Raw genomic sequence first — 17,972 nt, forward strand, 5'->3', positions numbered from 1 at the left:
AGGGCTCCTGGGAGGTTTGTCCTCCGCAGCGAGCACGGCTCGGGTCCCCGACACTCTCCTGTGCTGCTCCCCTTCCCCTCCGAAAGGGCCGCGAGCCCTCGCTGCGCGCTGACACCCGTTGCCCCAGTACCCAGTGCACCCCGGTCCCTGTCCCCTTAGGATGGCAGCGACAGCTCGAGCCACCACGTGTGAGGTGAAACCCAGCCTGGTGCGAGGCTGCACGCAAATCCAGCCACAGGGACAGGCAGCCCACGGCCCCACACAGCAATCCTCTTGCAGATTATCCCGGCCCCCGAGTTGCTCGGGATGAACATCACCTCGTGCGGCATCCTTCCGTGTTGATACACAGCCCCGAGCACCACGAGGATGTGCTGCAGCACCAGTACTATTTATTACATGATTTAATCCAAATACAAAATTAGGGCCGAGGGAAGAAGAAGAGAGTCCCACTGGGGAGGGCAGCAGAACAGGGCTCTCCACAGCCCGGCAGGCCCTGAGCTAGTGTCCCCTCTCTCGCGGGTGCTGCGCTGTCGGCGTGTCCAGTGTCCTCCAGGCCCCGCTAGCTGGAGGTCGCCTGCTCTGCCTTCAGCACCTCCGTGCTGGGGGGCTGGGGGTCCCCGTGGGCTGGAGGTATTTCATCCTGAGTCTTCACAGCTTGCGTCTTGGTCAGCGTGGTGTATATGCCCAGGGCCTGCAGGGAATGAAAGAGACATCAGGGAGGAGAGACAACGCACGCTTACGGGGACTGGGAAGGCCCTGAGGGGCAGCGGGAAATGTCCATGCTGCGGGGCTGTGGCAACTCTTGACAGGACACACATAGGGCTGGGACAGGGCAGGTCTCACAAGGTAGGCAGGGCCCCAGAGGACTCTAAAGGGGCTTTGTTCGAGGTCCTGACGTTGCCGTGCTACACCACAGTATCAGACAGCCCCATGGGGGACTCCTGCCAGTGCACAGCGGTGCCTTCAGAAGCTGACCCAAATCCCTGTTCAGCCCTCTTTGGACACAGGGATGTAGAGGAAAGAAGCAAACTTCCACCTCAAAGAGACAGAAAGTCATCACTCATCTCGTATTTTTGCCAGCTTATTTTGGCATGTTAAGAAGGGTGCTGTCTCCTACAGCTGCAAGCTGGCTCAGGCCAGTCCCATAGCCAGGGGCTGCCACAACAGAGACCCTCCTGTTCCCACAGGACGCTGCAAAGCAGCTTCCCTAGCCCACACCTTCTATTTCACACCCACCCACTGGGCCAAATTCCTCCTCATGTCCACATCTCTTCTCTCCCAGCACCATCACCTTCCCCACAGGGGCTGTGACCTTCACCTCCCTCAGCCTCTGACGAGAGGCAGGGTCCCTCCTTTGACACTGACCTGTGCGACCATGTGGGTGATGTCGCCGGTGTTGGCTGGCAGCAGGACCGTGTTGGAGTCTTTGGCAAGCTTGGAGAAGGCGCTCACGTACTGCTCGGCCACAGAGAGGGAGGCAGCCGCGCTGCCATGCTGCAGAGAGACAGCCGAGGCTCATCAGGAAGGAGGCTGAGTCACGTACCACCGAGAGCTCAGCCGTGCCCGCATCCCCAGCCTGCCCCAGATGTCAGCAGAACTCTTCGCTAAGATGCCAGGGGGCATCTGCGAGAAAGCCAGGTGCCACCCCAGCTTTGGGATCACCTCCCCGTGCTGGCATCAAAGCTTTGGCTGCCCCAAGGAGCCCTCACTCACCTGCTGGGCCAAGGCAGCCGCCAGGAGCTGAATGGCCTCGGCCTTGGCCTTGGCCCTGACCAGCATGGCATTGGCTTCTCCTGCAACGAAGCACAGAACGCACATCAGAACAGCGGCAACATGTTTGCAAGAAGTGCATCAAGAAAATGTGGTGCATGCAACGCCTCCTTTTCCCTAACAATAGCACTACAATTGTTCTGCAACACCTCTCCGGCTGCCCCAGGCTGTGGGGAAGCAACACCAGCTGCAGCACAGCCTGAGGGTCCCAGCAGGGAGGAATGAGAGCTGAGGCAGCCGGGCTCACAGCAGTGCAATCCGCTCCCAGGGAGCATCACCCCTCAATACAGAGGGGCGCAGATCCCCTGGTGTTCAAGGCACGTTCTAGCCAAAGGTGCTACCAGCAGCTTTGTTGATTTGCTCAGCCTTCTCGGCTTCCGACGCCAGGATCTGGGCCTGCTTCTGCCCCTCAGCCACATTGATAGCAGATTCCCGCGTCCCCTCTGACTCCAGCACTGTCGCACGCTTCCGTCGCTCTGCCTCCACCTGCAAACACAGGTCAGATGCCTGCCTGCCATAGCCACTCTGGGGGAATCCCACCCATGGGGCAAGCGCAGGAAAGACACACTTCTACGTCCCTACTGTGCAAGTGCAACTTAGCAAAGGGTAAGAAGACAGCTACAAAACTCTGAGTGATCCCCAGCGAGGGCTGGTTCTGCTTCCCAGATGCAGTTTGCTGCAGCAGTGAGCACAAACCACAACACGCCACACTGCCCTGGTCCCGGGCATGCTGCTCACAATATACCACACTGACTCCATGTGGGGCACTTGCTGTAACGCCGCTGGGCACCACCAGCTCACAGAAACTGCTCCCAAGAGCACCCACCAGCCCACACAACCCTCCTCAGTCTGGTCCACATCTAACAGGCCAGCCCGCTTCCCCTCTCCCCTTCCAAGCCTGCCCTGGGCTCTGGCACTCCGTTTTTCTCAAGGGGAGACCTCCAGCTCTGGGATCTGCTTCCTGCAGAGCCCAGCAGGCCCCGGGGATTTTAAAGAGAGCTGGCAGAGCTTGCATGTACCAGGAAGGGGCCACCACTGCAGAAATAAGAATGGGAATTATTTACTCAATAGCTGTGTGTTCACAGACAAAGTGCCAACAGGCTTCCCTCCCTGCAGGACGGCCCAGAGTGCTGCCAGCTCTGGATGGAGAACAGACATGCTTCATGGAAGAGGAAACTTCCCTCTCGTTCCAGATCGCCCACCCAGAGAGCCGAACCTGCATCTGCATGGACTCCTTCACCCGGGGGGGCACGTGGATGTCCTTAATCTCGTAGCGCAGACACCGGATGCCCCAGCAGTCTGAGGCTTGGTTGATTGCATCCACTATGTTGGCATTGAGGGACTCACGCTCCTGGCAGGTACAAAAGAAACAGCAGAGAACAAAGGAGAGGTGCTTAGCATGAGACAGGGGTCGGAAATGAAACAGACACCTCATCTCGTCCAGAAAATCCCCAACTCTGGAAGTGTAGGGCAGGGCAAGACGCTTTCCACATCTCTCGGAGGGGTCACCCTCTCCTAGAAAGGGCAGTGCCCCAAATCGAAATTGCTGATACAAGCATCTGGTCTACACCTGGATACAGAGATGTCCCAGGAACACAAACGCTCCTGCTTCTGTCCAGTAAATGCAGCACAAGGGTTACAGCCCCCCTGAACCAGGTCAGCCAGGACACTCATCACTGGGCCTAAGCAAAGTGTAGCTGACTTGAGAGAAACACAGTCACGCCAGCTGGGTGTGGACATTGGCCAAAAAGATCCAAGGCAAGACCCATCTCCAAGGATTCACAAACAGGTTGATTGAAACAGAGGCCAGACGCCATCAAAGCAAAGGGCATGTTAGTGTTATACGTATCAGCCTGGCCGTACAGGCCCTGCAGGGTTTCGAGATGCTGCCAGACGTTGGCAGCGCTGGTATCCACCTTCCCTGCTCACCCGGAATACTCTGTCGAGGGAGAGTTTGCCAAGTTCAGATCTCATGGTGGTCTGGGCCAGCTGGGTCACGGCATATTCAGGATCCTCCACCCCGTAACTGGCCTGGGGAGCAAAAGCAAAAACAAGAGAGCCTGTGGTGTTGCTGAAAGGGATCCCGAAAGAGGCAAGGTGAGGAAAGGTTGTGCTAACATGAAAAACTGGCCACAGACACCCCCATCAACCTCCTCCTCCAAGAGAGCAGTCCCAGGGAACGCAACCCACCCGCTTGTGGAGCACAGCAAGCCCGACAGAGGCTGGAGCATGCATCTCAGAGAGAAGAAGGCCAGGAGAGGCTGGCCATGGTGGCCGGCTGTGTGAAGCTGCACACGCAGAGCCTGCAGGGCACCGCCACGGGTGCTGGAGGCTGCAAGCTGCCTCGTGCCTCCAGGGTCAAGCTGGGCCCCAGTACAGCAGGGACAGTACCTTGTAGGGGTCCATGACCCGCAGATAGAGCACTCCATCAATCTGCAGCGTGACGTTATCTGCCAGGAAAAGAATGACACATCCTGTTTACCAAAGCAGAAAAGAAAAGGCATGGCAGCCCCCCTCTCCCCTGACAGAATTAGCAGAGCTGGGCAGTCATTCCTCTCCTTCCTGTTGTCAACAGTGTGGCACAGAGAGAGGGATTAGCTGAAATAGATCTCCTTGTTTAAAATGCTTTGTAAGAAGGATCCCTACATTCTCTACAAAATGTCTCACTCTGACTTTTAAATACACCAGAAACCTCCAGGTGTCAAGATCAAAACATTTCATGCTGTAGCTATCTTAACAGGTAAAAGATTTAGGAAGAGGAAAAAAAAGAAACTTAACACTAGAGTTATAACAGACAAGTCCACCAACCAGATACAAAATTTTTGTATGTCATTTACAAAATCACAGGGAAGATTTTTCCTGGTTCAACACATGAAAACTTTTGAAATCTAAAAAATTGATTATTGCCTGCCGTATTCATCATGGCAAGAAGTGGAGCAGCGCAGAGGGGCACACGGGACGTCCAGGGGTTCTGCTGGTCATAGTGTCACGGGTATGGGCAAGTCTGGGTCCACAGACATTTCTTCTCAGAAAGAGCGGTCAGGCACTGGGACGGGTTGCCCAGGGAGGTGGTGGTGTCACCGCCCCTGGGGGTGTTCAAGGAAAGGTTGGACGTGGTGCTTGGGGACATGGTTTAGTGGTTGACGTTGGTAGTAAGGAGATAGTTGGACCAGATGATCTTGAAGGTCTTTTCCAACCTTAATGATTCTACGATTCTAGGAGTCTGGGACATTTCCTCTCATCCTTGAGCTGTCCGTTGTTCACCACAGATGCAGGGAAAGGGAAAGGGCAGGAGACAGAACCTTTTCCTTACCTAGGGTGACAGCTGACTGCTCTGGGACATTAATGACAATTTCTTTGAGACTCTGAACGTAACGAATCCGATCCAGCAAAGGGATGAGGAAATTCAAACCCTGCGAAAAAGGTGAGATCAGGCAGCTGAGCCCTGAAGCCAGGCAGAAGTTTTCCCACCCAAAGAGCTCAGACAACCTAGAGAGAGAGGAACAAACAAAGCCCAAGTACGCGACATGCTGCAGATGCTTCGGGCAGAACAAACGTGGTGAGTTTAGGTTTCTCACTGCTTTTAACACACAATTTTAAAGGAAATTAGTCTGCGGGCACCTAAAAGGATCGCAGCCTGACAGAATAAGCATGGCTGCTCCGACCATCTCCTGAATCCTCGTGCGAAGCACGCGCCTCGCCGCAGCGACAGCAACCTGCCAGGCCCAGAAGGGCAGAAAATCAGCTCCTTACGGGCTCGAGGATCCGGTGGAACTTGCCCATCCTCTCCACCACCCAAGCCTCCTGCTGCGGCACGAAGAGCACCCCGATGTTGACGGGCAGGCCGGAGTTCAGCCGCTGCGGTGCCGGGGCCAGCCACGCCGAACGCTTCAGCTGCTGGGCGCGCTGCGGGACCGAAGGCAAGGGATGGAGCCCAGCGGCGGGCGGGCAGCCCCCCGCCAGCCACCACCGCCCTCCTCACCCTCCTCCTCTTCCTCCCCCTGCTCCCCCTCCAGGCTCGCAGCCAGCACCCTCAGGGCACGCGTACTGTCCAAAGGGGACTGGGTCTGTGCACCACGGCTGTTCACGGGGCTCCCCCCGGCTCCGGAGCTCCCCCACAGCCCCTTCCCTCACCCCCCGCTTTATTCGTAGGGGGCCACAACCCTCCCCCCCCCCATCCCCGAGACCCTCCCGGCCCCCCAGCTCCGTTACCCCGCGGTTCTCCCCCACCCGCCGCCCCCCGACCCCTCAGCGGTGCCCGGCCCCGGCCGCACCCGCAGCAGCCCGGGCCCTGCCCGGCCCAGCATCGCTCCCTCAGCGCCGCCGCTCCCCGCCCGCCGCCCCGGAACCTCCCCGGGCAGCGCCGCCTCTTCCGGAGCCCTCCCGCCGCCTCCCGGCCCGCCTCAGCGGCCCCTCGCCTTGGTTCCCCTTCGTGTCCCTCCCCCGCCCCGCTCCTCATTCCCTCAGGGAAGCGGTGAGGCCGGGCTCGGTCTCCAAACGTTTATTAAATAAAACCCAACACAGAAGTACCGGTGCGGCGCTCCGGCAGGGGGGCAGCTCGCTGCTGAGGCGGCTCGCCCCCCCCCCCCCCCGTCTCTCACCCCACCCCAAATTTATCTCCCCCCACACACACGGCGACCCGCGGGGCTCCCTTGCTCCAGGCTGGCCCGGGTCTGGCCCCCTTCCTCTGTCATTCCCCAGCCGCAGGGGTGAGGGGATTCACCAGCACGCCCCCCCCACGATGTTTCAGCCACCACCGAGATGGCGCCCAGCGAGTCTCAGCCTCGCCACTGGCTTTTAACAGAGCCCCCCCCCGCTGACAACTCGGCCACCCGCTCCCTCCACAGGGGGACACGGCCACCCTTGCTGGCCCCTGGCAGCCCCATGGGGCTGGGGGTGCAGCCCCCGCTGTTTGGGGCCTCATCCCGCACCTGTAGGGGAAGAGCAGCGCCCCCGATCCTCCACCCCCCCAGTGACAATAAATACTAATAAATACAAACTTTCCAAACTTTCCACGCTTTCCGCTCGTGCCCCGGGGATGGGCACAAGCAGCCTCCCCCCTCGCCTCCAGCCATGCCTCCCAGCTCGGAGCAGCACTGGCAAAAGCCCTGGGCATGTCCCTGGGGTGCTGGGGCTGTCCCTGTCCCTGTCCCTCCTCCTGAAGCCCCTTCGGTGATGGCGGGGGGCACAGCCATGACATCAGGGTGGGTGAGGAGGTGGCAGCGCTTCATCTCTCCTTTACTCATCTCTCCCCGAAGCATGGGGCTGGGAGCTCCCCGGCAGCCCCGGAGCGAGGGAGAAGGTCAGGCCCAGGGCGAGTAGCAGGGGTTCCTTGGCATCTCCGTGAAAGATTTCAGTTCATAGGGGATCCCCGAGTCGACCTCGATCGACTTGCGGGAGAAAAGCAGCCGGATGTCGTCGTGAAGGTAGATCTTCCCCGACTTGGAGCTGTGAAACCTGGGAGGAGACTAGTGATAGGACTAGAGGGAATGGCCCTGAGTAGCACCAGGGAGGTTCAGGTTAGAAATTAGAAATTTCTTCTCAGAAAGAGCGGTCAGGCATTGGAAGGGGTGCCCAGGGAGGTGGTGGAGTCACCATCCCTGGGGGTGTTCAAGGAAAGGGTGGACGTAGTGCTTAGGGACAGGGCTTAGTGGGTGATATTGGGGGTAGGGGGGTGGTTGGAGCAGATGATCTTGGAGGGCTTTTCCAACCTTAATGATTCTGTGATTCTGTGGAAGAGCCTCAGACTTGCAAGCATGGGCAACACAGCCTCATCAGGAGCTGGGGACACAACTCCTTCCCCTCCTGTGGCCCCTGGTCAAAGTGGCCACGCTCTGTTTACCTTCAGAGGGACAGAGGTGGCTGTCATCAGGCAGGACAACAGCTCCCTGCAGCCCTTCCAGTGCAAATAGCAGCTGGTTCCTACTCCTCCCCAAGGCTATGGGGTCAGGCTGCCACCCCAGAGGGGGCTGCAAGTTTGGGGGAAGCAGGGACATAGGTGAAGGGGGTCTGGGAGCCCAGGACAGGTCTCCATCCCACCCCGTATGCCCTACCTCAGGTGCATCAGGTAGCAGAGGACCCTGCGGGGCGGGCTGGTGCCCGGTGGCTCGCTGGGGGCCACGGTGGCCCCTTCTTCCTCCCCCACAGGCACCAGGAAGATGCGGTGGCGCAGGAAGGTCATGTGGTTGGCCGGCATGTCCTGGAAGTCGTACGTCACCAAGAACATCTTCACCACAGTCTTGTTGGGGTTAAATAAGGTCTGGGGGTAGAGGATGGGTGGGTGGGGGGTCAGAGTGGCAAGGGCCCAGGAACAGATCCATAGGACAGGGCTGGGGTGTCTGGGGGCAACAACAGAGGACACAAGGGACCAGAAGAGTTGTCCTTGCCGCACACCAGCCCCAAGGGGCTTTGCCTGAGGCTCGGCTCTTGTCCAGTCCGTGTCCCTCACAGAACAACCAGCACAGGTCACTCAGAGCTGGCCCACAGCTACATCCTCTCCTCCCACCTCTACTCCCATGTTCCCATCCCATCCCCACTGCACATACACACCCCACCAGCCTCATCCTTCCCCACATCTCCTGCCCCCTTGTCTTCCTGCCAGCACCCTAGGGGTCCTGTGCTCCCTTCACTGTGCTTTCTTGGTGGCCATGCTACTCCTCTGCACAAAGATTTCTGGCTGCTGCCCCAGCTAAGCAGCACAATACCAGAGAAGCTGTGGCTGTCCCATCCTTGGCAGCGCTCAAGGCCAGGCTGGATGGGGCTTTGAGCAACCTGGGCTGCTGGGAGGTGTCCCTGCCCATGGCAGCGGGGTGGAATTAGAAGTTACTTCCAACCCAAGCCGTTCTAAGATTCTGTGATAATGGATAACTCCACCCCAGGGAGCAACAGGAGCCCAGCTACCACTCACCACTTGGATGGTTCCAGCTTTGGGGACACTGTAACCCTTCTTTCCCAAGGCCTCCAAGTCAATCACTCCCTGGGGCAAAATAAACAGCATGTGTGAGAGAGAGAGAGAAAAAGCCCACGGAAAGCCCAGCTGGGATGCAGCATGGGGCCAAGACCCCACTTTCTCTTTGCTTTGCAGGTTAACTGTTGCTCCTGGCATAGCTGGTGGTCTCCTCAGACGTGTGGCTGCTTGAGCCGAGCTCTCCAGAGAAGAGCAGCCCCGGAGGACATGCAGTGTCTGGACACAGCCCCTCACTCATCTCCCCCACGAGCCCAGCTCATGTGCACGTACCAGGAAAGGTGAGGGCGCGCTGTGTTCAGAGATGTCAAAGTAGGTGACGTCCACAGGCAGAGTGGCATGCTGGGGGCAGTAGGAGCCGCTGGCACCAATCTCTGCTGTGAACCCCTCGATGCGTCCTGACGGTGCAAAGCGCCCCTTCAGGATGGACTCCTGAAAGAGGAGGGAAGCGTTAGGGACTGGAGGCTGCCCAAAAGGGACCCTGGCTGCTTTTTCAGAGACAGATCCCATCCAGCCATAGGCGGCCTCAAACCAGCCTTCTGTCACGGAGAAGAACCTGCTGTTTGAGCTGTCCTGGCGGTGAGCAGCTGCCACGTCACACAGCCAACGTGCACGAGGCCATTGGTGACAAGCAACCCAGCCCCATACCAACTGCCATAGAAAGCAGCCGGCTCCCGTTGGGCTCAGCTTCTCCCAGCCCGATGCCAGCCCAGCCCGAGCCCTTGCGACCCACCTGCCTCCCCAGCAGGCCATCACCGCGTGGGTGCTGTTACCTCAAAGTTGCCCAGCAGAGCGTGGCTGACGGTGGTGGTGGCCCAGGGTGCTGCAGAGGAGCGGGTTCCCCTCCGGAGGCTGCTCCGGAGATGTCGCCTTGGGAGAGGAGAGCAAGAATCAGTGTGGGACCAGAGAGCACATCTCCCTGGGGGTGCAGATCCCTCTCCCCTGTTGGAGATGGAGACATGTCCCTCCCTCCACCCCTTTCCCTGGTAGAAGTTGAACCATTTTCCTAACCCCAGGAGCAGCCTCCCTCCACCCCACAGCCCGGAGTCTTGTGGAGGGGAGATGCCCAGGAACCCAACCCGACCCATCCGCCCCACAGCACGCTGTAGGGTGCTGGGATCGCTGCGCACCCCGGACCTGCTGCGAGGCAGGAGCCGCTGGGACACTCACGATTTGAGGCGCAGCCCGCTCTTCAGCCTCCTCCTGACCGCAGTGCAATCTGCAGAGCTCTGGAAGGGACATGAAACCAAGGAATGTGTTAGGGCACCAAATGGGGACTGTGCACCACCTCTTGCCCTGCCTCACATCCCTGCTGGGATGGCATGTGGGGCAGCGTGAAGCATGGAGAGGATGCAGAGCTGCCCAAACCCAGACCTGGCTGCCAGGGCAGGTCTTTCCCCTCCCAAAGTGGCTCTGCTGAGGAAAGTGGTGACAAAACCCTAGACAAGGGTGCAGCACGCAGCCTCCCACCCCATAAACCACATCTAAGGAACAGTAACACATACAACAAAGCTCCCTGGCCAGTCTGGGAGAAGTCCTATCCCAAGGCGATTCATGCAAAGTCTGGGCAAAGGGTCGGGCTGCCCACAGCCAGGCTCCTACAGCTGTAGGGTGGGGGATTAAAACCAGGGCCTCACTGCTGCTTCCTTTTAAAAGTGCCCCCCTTTTCAGGGGTTTTCCTTTCTGGAAGCCACACAAAGGGCAGCACAACACAAAGGGGTGATGGAGCTAGTTGGCATGACCGGGCTGGAAAACTGAGGGAAGCTGCTGGAGGACCTCACTCTGTAAGGGCAGTGCTGGGGGCAGCCAGGCTGGGGGACAGTCACCAAAAGGCCACGTGGACCGGGATGGAGCTGTGTCCCATGCACAGCGCATCCTGGCTCTGAGCAGCAACAAGCCAGGGTGCCTCCGCTTTTGTCGGATCGGTGGCAGGCAACAGACATGTCCCAGGGCTCGTGACTATCCACTGCGCTGTGGCACTGGGACAGGACAAGGCGCCGTGCCACCGTGGGCCATGTGCCCAAGAGGGACAGCTCTGGGTGTCTCCAGGCTGTTCCCTGCCTCCTCCCACCCCTCAGCGACGCTCACCTTGGCGGCGGGGAGCAGGTGGTTCCAGAAAGGGGCCCCCTTGGCGTCGGTGCTGCGGCAGGCTGTGGGCACCGGGTGGCACGGCAGGGCCCTCTTCTTCCTCGCCGGTGAGGACAGGCTCTCATCCTCGGAGCAGGAGTCGGCCACAACCTCACCAGCGGGCAGCAGCTTCCTTTTGGCCGGGCAGCTGCTGCCGCTGACCCGGCTGCTCCCGCAAGGCGTCTTCTCCAGGGAGCTCAGGCTGCCAGGCTCGGGGCTGAGCACTGCCTGCGGAGCCGGGGGCTCCTTGCACCCATTGGCCGCCACTGGCCATTCCTCTCCTCCGCTAGCCCTGCTGCTCTGAGCAGGGCTGCTCCCTGGCTTTTCTCTCCTCCCACCAGAGTCCAGCTGGGACGTTTGTGCAATATTGTGCAAATCAAGGTCAAGTAGGTTGTGGCCACTCGCCCGCTCCCCGTTCTCCCCGCAGTCCGCGGGCTGATCCCCCGGCGGGACGGGACAACCATCTCTCGTGTGCAAAGTACTGCAAGCGATGTGCTGAGGCCTGGAGGAGGAGGAGGCATCCTGCGGCTTGTCCTCTCTGCTGGCCTTGGGGCTGCGGCTGGGGCTGCCCTCGCACCGGTGCTCCACCACCCGCAGCCCGCTATGGGAGAAGTGCTGGGCAGAGCCGCACAGGGAGAGCTCCTCCACCAGCAGACCGTCCTCGAAGGTATCGTCATCCTCCAGGGCAGCCTGCCCGGGGCCCCTGTCGCACTTGCCGTCCACCCCCCCGCCACCCCAGTGAGTTCGTTTGGGATCCCGCACCCCCTCCGGAGTTCGCTGCTCGGGGTAGCCCCTCTTGACAGCCGGCCGGCTGCCTGCCCGCTGCTCCGTGCTCTCGGAGGAGCTGGAGAGATGGGAGAAGATGGAGACCTGGTAAACCTTCTGGCGTTTGATCTCCGTCTCGTTGTAGCCCATGAGGATGCCGTGGTGGGTGCAGCGCTGCGAGGAAGGCTCCAAGGCCGCCTCTCCGCTGGGTCGGGGCAGGCCGGAGTCCGCGCTGGGCTCCGGGGGCAGGGACGTCTCCGCGTGGATGTGCCGCATGGAGCCTCACTTGGCTGGGCCCCACGAGGAGCTGGAGCCAGGACAGCCCATGCAGCAGCAGGAGGGGGACTGTAAAGTGCCACAGGTGACGGTGAGAGGGCAGGGGCAGGAGCTGGACCCTCTCCCTCAGGACGTCCAAGTGAGCCCCCCGTTACGGGATGTGCTGCAGCGCAGCATCTGGAAAGAGAAGAGAGAGGTCAGCCGGGATCAGGGTCCTCGTCCTGCCTTCTGGAGCTGTGGGAGGTGGGCAGCCCTGCTCAGACCTCCCTCCCCGGGGACGGGAAGAGGAACCAGCCCGGTGTGGCTTCTGCAGGGAACCCCACAGCATCACCCACCTGCAGGATCAGCACTTCCCTCCCGGCCTGGGCACAGAGAGGAGTCTCCAGCTGGGCTGGAGGCTACAAGGGACAAGTCTGTACAAGTGAGGAGAAAGGGGCCTGCCCTCTGTCAGGGACCTGACGTGCTCGTGCTGCTCTGGAGCACAGGAGTCAGGCAGGTCAGACCAGTCCCAGGGGCTCTGGACTGTAATCACCCCTCTGGGCAACAGCAAACAGACCTCGGCGCACTTGCCAAAGAAACCAGCCCCAGCCGCATGCGCTAAAGGAGTCAGCGTTGGCTTCGAGGCTGCCAGCCCCACAGTGGGGACAAGAACTCCTCTGTGCAACATGGGGGAACCTGAATTATTGTCACAGTTAGCTCTGCCAGCTTGGACCAGAGTCCTGAAACAGCTGGATGGCGCCAGGGGCTGCAGAGCCCACCACGGGTACCTGCACCATCCATCCACACCATCCATACCACCCATCCCCGCCTGCTTCGAGGACTCAGCCTCCTTCATGCAGCACAAGGCTTCTATTTCCATTTTCAGGCCAGTTTCAGGGTTTTGAGAATCCTGGCCGTGAGCTGTCTGGCACAATAAACCCTAAAATGTCTGCAAGAGGAGAGAAGATAGGATGTCTGCTGAAAATTCACTGGCCCACTGAGGAGCTTCAGAGCCTGACAAACAGCCATTTGCCTGTCCCGGCAGCTCTCTCCGCTCCTGTGGAACAAAGGCTCGAGGGCAGGCATGCAACAGGGGAAGCAGTTCTCCAAGCAGGTCAAGGCCATCTGGAGACTGAGGCCACCAGTGGTATTTTGATCCCCGTTGTGATGGGGATGAGAAGGTGCCAGGCTGGGGTAGTTGAGGCCAGGGGCTTCAAGAGAAGCAACAAAAGGCGTCCCCACACACCGGTAGGTGCTGGAGGCCAAATGCCTAAACAGCAGCTTTGCTGAAAAGGCCCTGAGAGTCGTGGTGGGCACCAATTTGACCACAAGGGAGTGGTGTGCCCTTGCCACAAAGAGGCTAATGCTATCCTGGGCTGCATTATGTGGAACAGTGCCAGCAGGTCGATGGAGGTCAGCAGGTCCCCGCTGCTCAGCACTGGTGAGGCCACACCTGAGAGGGTCCAGCAAAGGGCCACTAAGATGATTAAGGGACTGGAGCATCTCTCCTATGAAAAAAGGCTGAGAGCTGGGACTGCTCAACCTGGAGGGGAGAAGGCTAAGCCACCTGGACGTGGTCCTGGGCACCCTGCTCTGGGTGTCCCTGCTTGGGCAGGGGTTGGACCAGATGGACCCAGAGGTCCCTTCCAACCTCATCCCCTCTCTGAGGCTGCGTAACCCCCATGCTGCAGCCCGTCCTGGCTGCCCCCACACTCACCCCTCTGCAGCAGAACCCCACCGTGCTCCGGATCAACCTCCCCGTCCCGCCGTGGGCTGTCGTTGGCACAGCTCGCTGAAGACACCTGCCAGCCAGGCACCCCCCAGAAGCGGCGTGGCTGCCGTGGAATGGCTCCCACCATCACGGTGTGCCTCCGAACCTCTGCGCCGTCCTCTCCAGCTCTTCAGTCTCCACAGCAGCTCTGAGGGCAAAGAAAGGGGGAGATGGAGGGCTGGTGAGATTCAGAGGCTCACCAAGAACAGGGCAGGAGGCTGGAATCACGGAATGGTTTGGGTTGGAAGGGACCTTAAAGATCACCCCATTCCAAGCCCCGTGCCATGGGCAGGGACACCTCCCACCAGCCCAGGTTGCCCAAAGCCTGGTGCTGCCTGCCCACAGGGTCAAACAGGCAGAGAAGGCAGTACTGAAGTTCAGCCTCTCCCAGATCCAAAGGTCACATGAATCTATAGGTCACCTCAGGCAGTATTTTCACTTTACTTTCCATTTAAGCCACAAATACTTTAAGCTAAGCTGTAAACTCTCATATCTTGCTTGTCCTTTACACCCCTTTTGCTCGCCTTCCTGCATGAAAACCTGCGTATAGGAATAGATCCCTACTTCTTTTTGGTGATCATTCCATGGCCTGCCTTCCAAGACGCTGCAGATCACCGGCAGCCTCTGGGCTTCCAGCTAGCCACCGGGCTCATGCCCGTACACCCCATCTGCCCACAGCACAGGACGCTTTCTGGCCATACAGACAAGGAAAAGGGCTTGAAATTGCTTTCCTCTGGTAAGAGATTCATGGCAGGGATGGCGGAAAACAGCAGCCTCACTACCCTGAGCACGATGCCCTCCCATCAGCCTCCCCCAGAGCAAAGACAGCAATCCTTCCACGTGCACAGCACTCACCTGCTCAGAGGCACCCTTGATGTGTGAAGTAGATTTGCAGATGCAACACAGCTCTGTTGTGGTCACGATCCACCAGCACTGCTGCTTTGATGCCTGGAAGAGGGCAAAGAGGAGAATTAACCCAGGCAGCAGCTCATGGTGCAACACAGCAGGCAGGAGCCTTTGGGCACCTCCATCCTCAGTCCCTCTGCTATGGGGCTGCTCAGGAGCTTTGCAGTCCTAGGAAGCTTTGGGTGAAGGAGGAAGTGCTGCCCACCGCTGGGGACCGTGCACCTCCCTCCCCATGAAGCCTCAGCCATGGAGCTTCCCTCCAGGCAGCCACTGTCTGTGCCCTCTTGAACAATCTGACCACGAGCAGTGCTCTGAAAGCTGGAAACAGCAGGGCCAGGCACATGAACAAAATCCCTGTAGGGATGCTCAGAGGCACCAAACACCCCATTGCACCTCCTTCTGGCACCCTGGTGCAGCAAATTCTGCATTGGTACAATGAACATGTGGCCTGACCTTGGCTGCCACAGAAAACATCCTGTTCCCTCGTTACATTTCCAGTAAGATTTGCAATTAGTCCCAGTCTCCGAGAGCAGACCAGCCCAAAAGCCACCTCCATCAGAGCCAGGGGAAGAGCACCACCAGCGTGCAGCCAGAACAGAGATGCAACACGCCAGCTCCCACAGATCACTCACAGCAGGACAAGTCAACGCTGCAGCACAACCACCCCCCTGGTCTGAAGCCTCGACAAAAGCTCTTTGTAAAGCTCAGCTCCTCCTGGCACCCTGCAGGAAGGCCGGCAGAGGAGCATGTGGGTGCCTGCAGCCACAGGAGGACATCACAGCGTTGGCACACTGTGCTCTGCCTGCCTGGGATGGGGAGAGCTCTCACCGCAGGTAGCTGCTTCCCTCCTCCATCCTGGGGCAGATCTGCACCATGACTTCCATGGCACGCCTGGCCACTGGGAAACAAAAAACCGGCGGCAAGAGTCAGCATGGGGCGGCGGGAGAAAGCCACATCCTTCCTGTGCGTGTCCACGCAGGACAAAAGTGCAGATTCAGCCTGCGCCTTTCTTTCTCTGACCCACGCCCCTCTGCAGCCACAGCCCTTCCCAAGTCCTCAGGCAGGCAGGCTGAGCCCTTTGCTCCCCAGAGGCAGCTCCCTTGCAGGAGGAAAGGAGTCTATCAGGAGATGCTGACACCACAAACCTGTCCCAGCCGAGATCTCCACGCCAGTCACCGGGCAGCAGTGTGCACCCCCAGCCTGAGTGGCTGCACCTTGTTTTGCCAACCCAGATGCTGCTGCCAAATGCACCGTGCAGGGAAACACCAGGATTCCCCAGCCCACCCCCAAAAGCACCTTCAAGTACACCTAGGACCCCCTCACATGCCCCGCAGCTGGGACAGGGAGCAGCAGGAGCACAGCACTGCTCCTTTCCTGAACACATTGGGAGGGACGGGCCCCTTACAGCACCCAGCTGGAGCCTACAGCCCCTCTACAGAGCAACACAGGGACCCCAAACTACCGCACCTACAGCAGGGACAGGGAGACATCACCTGGACATCTCTCCCTTCTTCTTCCCCCAGAGCCAGGCATCTCCGGAGCCCTGCTTCTGGCAGCCCGGATGGGACAGGAGCAGGTCTGGGTCCTCCCCAGCCCCGCAGAGCTGTACAGGTGCCACCCGGGGCTCCCTGTGCCCACACCAAAGGTTTGGTCCCTCCTAAGCCCAAGCAGCTGTGATTTTGCTGGTGTTTTGGCCCACGCCAGTGCTCTAAGATAGGACTGAATGGGCTTTGCCTGCAGGGGGAAGCCTGGCAAGAGCTCCTCCTGCTCTCTGCCCTGCTCACACCAAGCTCCCAGGCCACTCCAACAGTAATGGGGCCAGCAGGGCAGTCATCTGCCCCAGCCCAGCATCCAGACAAGCAGGATGGCTGCTGTGTGGCAGAGCTCCCCCTGTACCAACCACATTTTGAAGGAGAATAAATTCCCTTCTGCGGTGCTGCGGTGCCACCAGGGTCACAGCCCTGCTGTGGTTTGGCCAGAGTCTCCCCGCACCAGGATCCAGAGCTTCCCCTTCTTCCCCCAGCCTGGCTAGACCTGGGGAAGGGCAGCTTCGGGGGTGATTTGGGGGCAGGACGGGCAGAGCATTGGGACAGGGGTACCTCACACCAGGGAGAGGAGAGCAAGAGCTGTGCCCAAAAGGACCCAGTAGGTCCCCAGCAGGGACCCACGCGGCTTCCCAAGGCCAGCGAGACAAGGGGACACATGGCCAGGTCTGAGCACCGCTGCCTGGGGCAGAGCACCAAGACCGTGGGCTGGCACGGATGAGAGACCTTCTTGCACCTTTTGGACAACAAAAACAATGCCAAGCTGGTGTTTATACTGCCTTCTGCTCCCTGTCCTGGGAAGAGCCGAGGAAACCCTTGCAGCCTCCCTGGGTTCAGGCAGGAGAGGGGCTGGCATTACAGGAGGGCAGAGAATCACCCGCGGTACGTGCAGAGCACGAGGCAAGAGAAGAAGCAACGGAAACTGCTGGAAAGTGACTGCCTAGAGGATAAGTCAGGGCTCTGCCAGTCCTATCTGAACCCAGAAAAAGGAAGAAAACGTAACCACTGGACGTGTAAAGCCACAAGGTCCTTGGCACACGCTGAGAGCGGAGCCTGAGAAGCGCCGGCAGGCAGAAAGTTCCCATCACATGCCCGAAGGACGGCAGCACCAGCAGCAATGCTGCCGTCAGAGGATGGTTTCTCTGTGGCCTGCAAGATCAGGTGCATGGCTGTCAGCAGGGATATGGACAGGCGAGGCTGGGGACCACTTCCAGCACCATCCCTGGGCGAGGCGGCAATCCTGGAGAGAAGGCAGTTAGAGAGGTGCTGCCGGAGCAAATGGTGCCTGAAGGGAAAGATGAATGGGCTTCAGGCTGGGGAGGAAGGAGCTCACGCTTGGTGGAAAGGAGGGAGAGGGGAGGAGAGAGGGTGCAGAGGGAGGGAGCATCCCTGCCCCGCTGCAAGGGCAAGCCCTGCTCTCGGGGGCTCTGAAGGAGGCCCGCTGCTGTGCCAGATTTACGCAGCTGCAGAGCCTCGCTTAGTGCTGGCCCCTGTGCTGATGGCAGGGAGGAAGCCCCAGCCCAGACGGGAAGAGGCAGTGCCCAAATCAGGAGTGCGAGCTCCTGGAAACCGCCAGGGACAGCACCAGGGACAGACCCCACGCCTCCCTCTGCCCAATTGCACTGTCCCTCCCTCCCTCCCAGCCTGCAGGAGGGGACACCCTCCCAGCGCATCGCTGCAGGGTGACAGCACCCCCCCGGGACAGAGCTCCCAGGTGCCCAGATGCCCCCCGTCCCCGTCACAGGCTGGGGTCTGCCCCACGGTGCCTTCCCCATCCCCATCCCCACAGGCAGGTGCCATGGGAGGCTACGTGGGGTCCGAGCCCTCCCGCTCAGCCGAGCCGGGATAACACAATGAGAGCTCCCCCGGG

At 59.7% G+C, this 17,972-nt stretch overlaps 2 protein-coding genes across 23 annotated transcripts in view; both read right to left on the reverse strand.

Annotated features, from left to right (window-relative positions):
* Positions 1-367: 367 nt before the first annotated feature.
* Positions 368-6,171, reverse strand: STOML2 (stomatin like 2). The gene is made up of 10 exons (XM_080573777.1): positions 6,045-6,171; positions 5,524-5,676; positions 5,084-5,183; positions 4,162-4,220; positions 3,700-3,801; positions 2,987-3,121; positions 2,112-2,256; positions 1,714-1,793; positions 1,366-1,494; positions 368-691 (listed from the first exon to the last, which is right to left on the reverse strand). The coding sequence occupies exons 1-10, from the start codon at positions 6,075-6,077 to the stop codon at positions 560-562; spliced, it is 1,068 nt and encodes a 355-aa protein (XP_080429903.1). The 5' UTR covers positions 6,078-6,171; the 3' UTR covers positions 368-559.
* An 88-nt stretch (positions 6,172-6,259) lies between these two features.
* The window catches only part of ATOSB (atos homolog B), a 37,040-nt gene continuing 25,327 nt past the window's right edge, over positions 6,260-17,972 (reverse strand). For 19 of the 22 annotated variants that reach the window (XM_080573763.1, XM_080573747.1, XM_080573745.1 and 16 more), the window contains 9 exons: positions 14,508-14,600; positions 13,599-13,800; positions 10,823-12,079; positions 9,905-9,963; positions 9,508-9,604; positions 9,008-9,166; positions 8,678-8,746; positions 7,824-8,029; positions 6,260-7,227 (listed from right to left, as the gene is read on the reverse strand). In XM_080573763.1, coding sequence (XP_080429889.1) covers positions 7,074-7,227; positions 7,824-8,029; positions 8,678-8,746; positions 9,008-9,166; positions 9,508-9,604; positions 9,905-9,963; positions 10,823-11,902 — 1,824 coding nt within the window. In that variant the 5' untranslated portion in view covers positions 11,903-12,079; positions 13,599-13,800; positions 14,508-14,600 and the 3' untranslated portion in view covers positions 6,260-7,073. Of the gene's footprint in view, positions 7,228-7,823; positions 8,030-8,677; positions 8,747-9,007; positions 9,167-9,507; positions 9,605-9,904; positions 9,964-10,822; positions 12,080-13,598; positions 13,801-14,507; positions 14,601-15,386; positions 17,081-17,105; positions 17,718-17,972 lie in introns of those variants that run through there. The other 3 variants (XM_080573751.1, XM_080573749.1, XM_080573755.1) reach the window with 3 other exon arrangements.

Source organism: Anser brachyrhynchus (assembly GCF_964034855.1).
Source record: "Anser brachyrhynchus genome assembly, chromosome: Z".
NCBI classification, from domain to species: Eukaryota; Metazoa; Chordata; class Aves; order Anseriformes; family Anatidae; genus Anser; species Anser brachyrhynchus.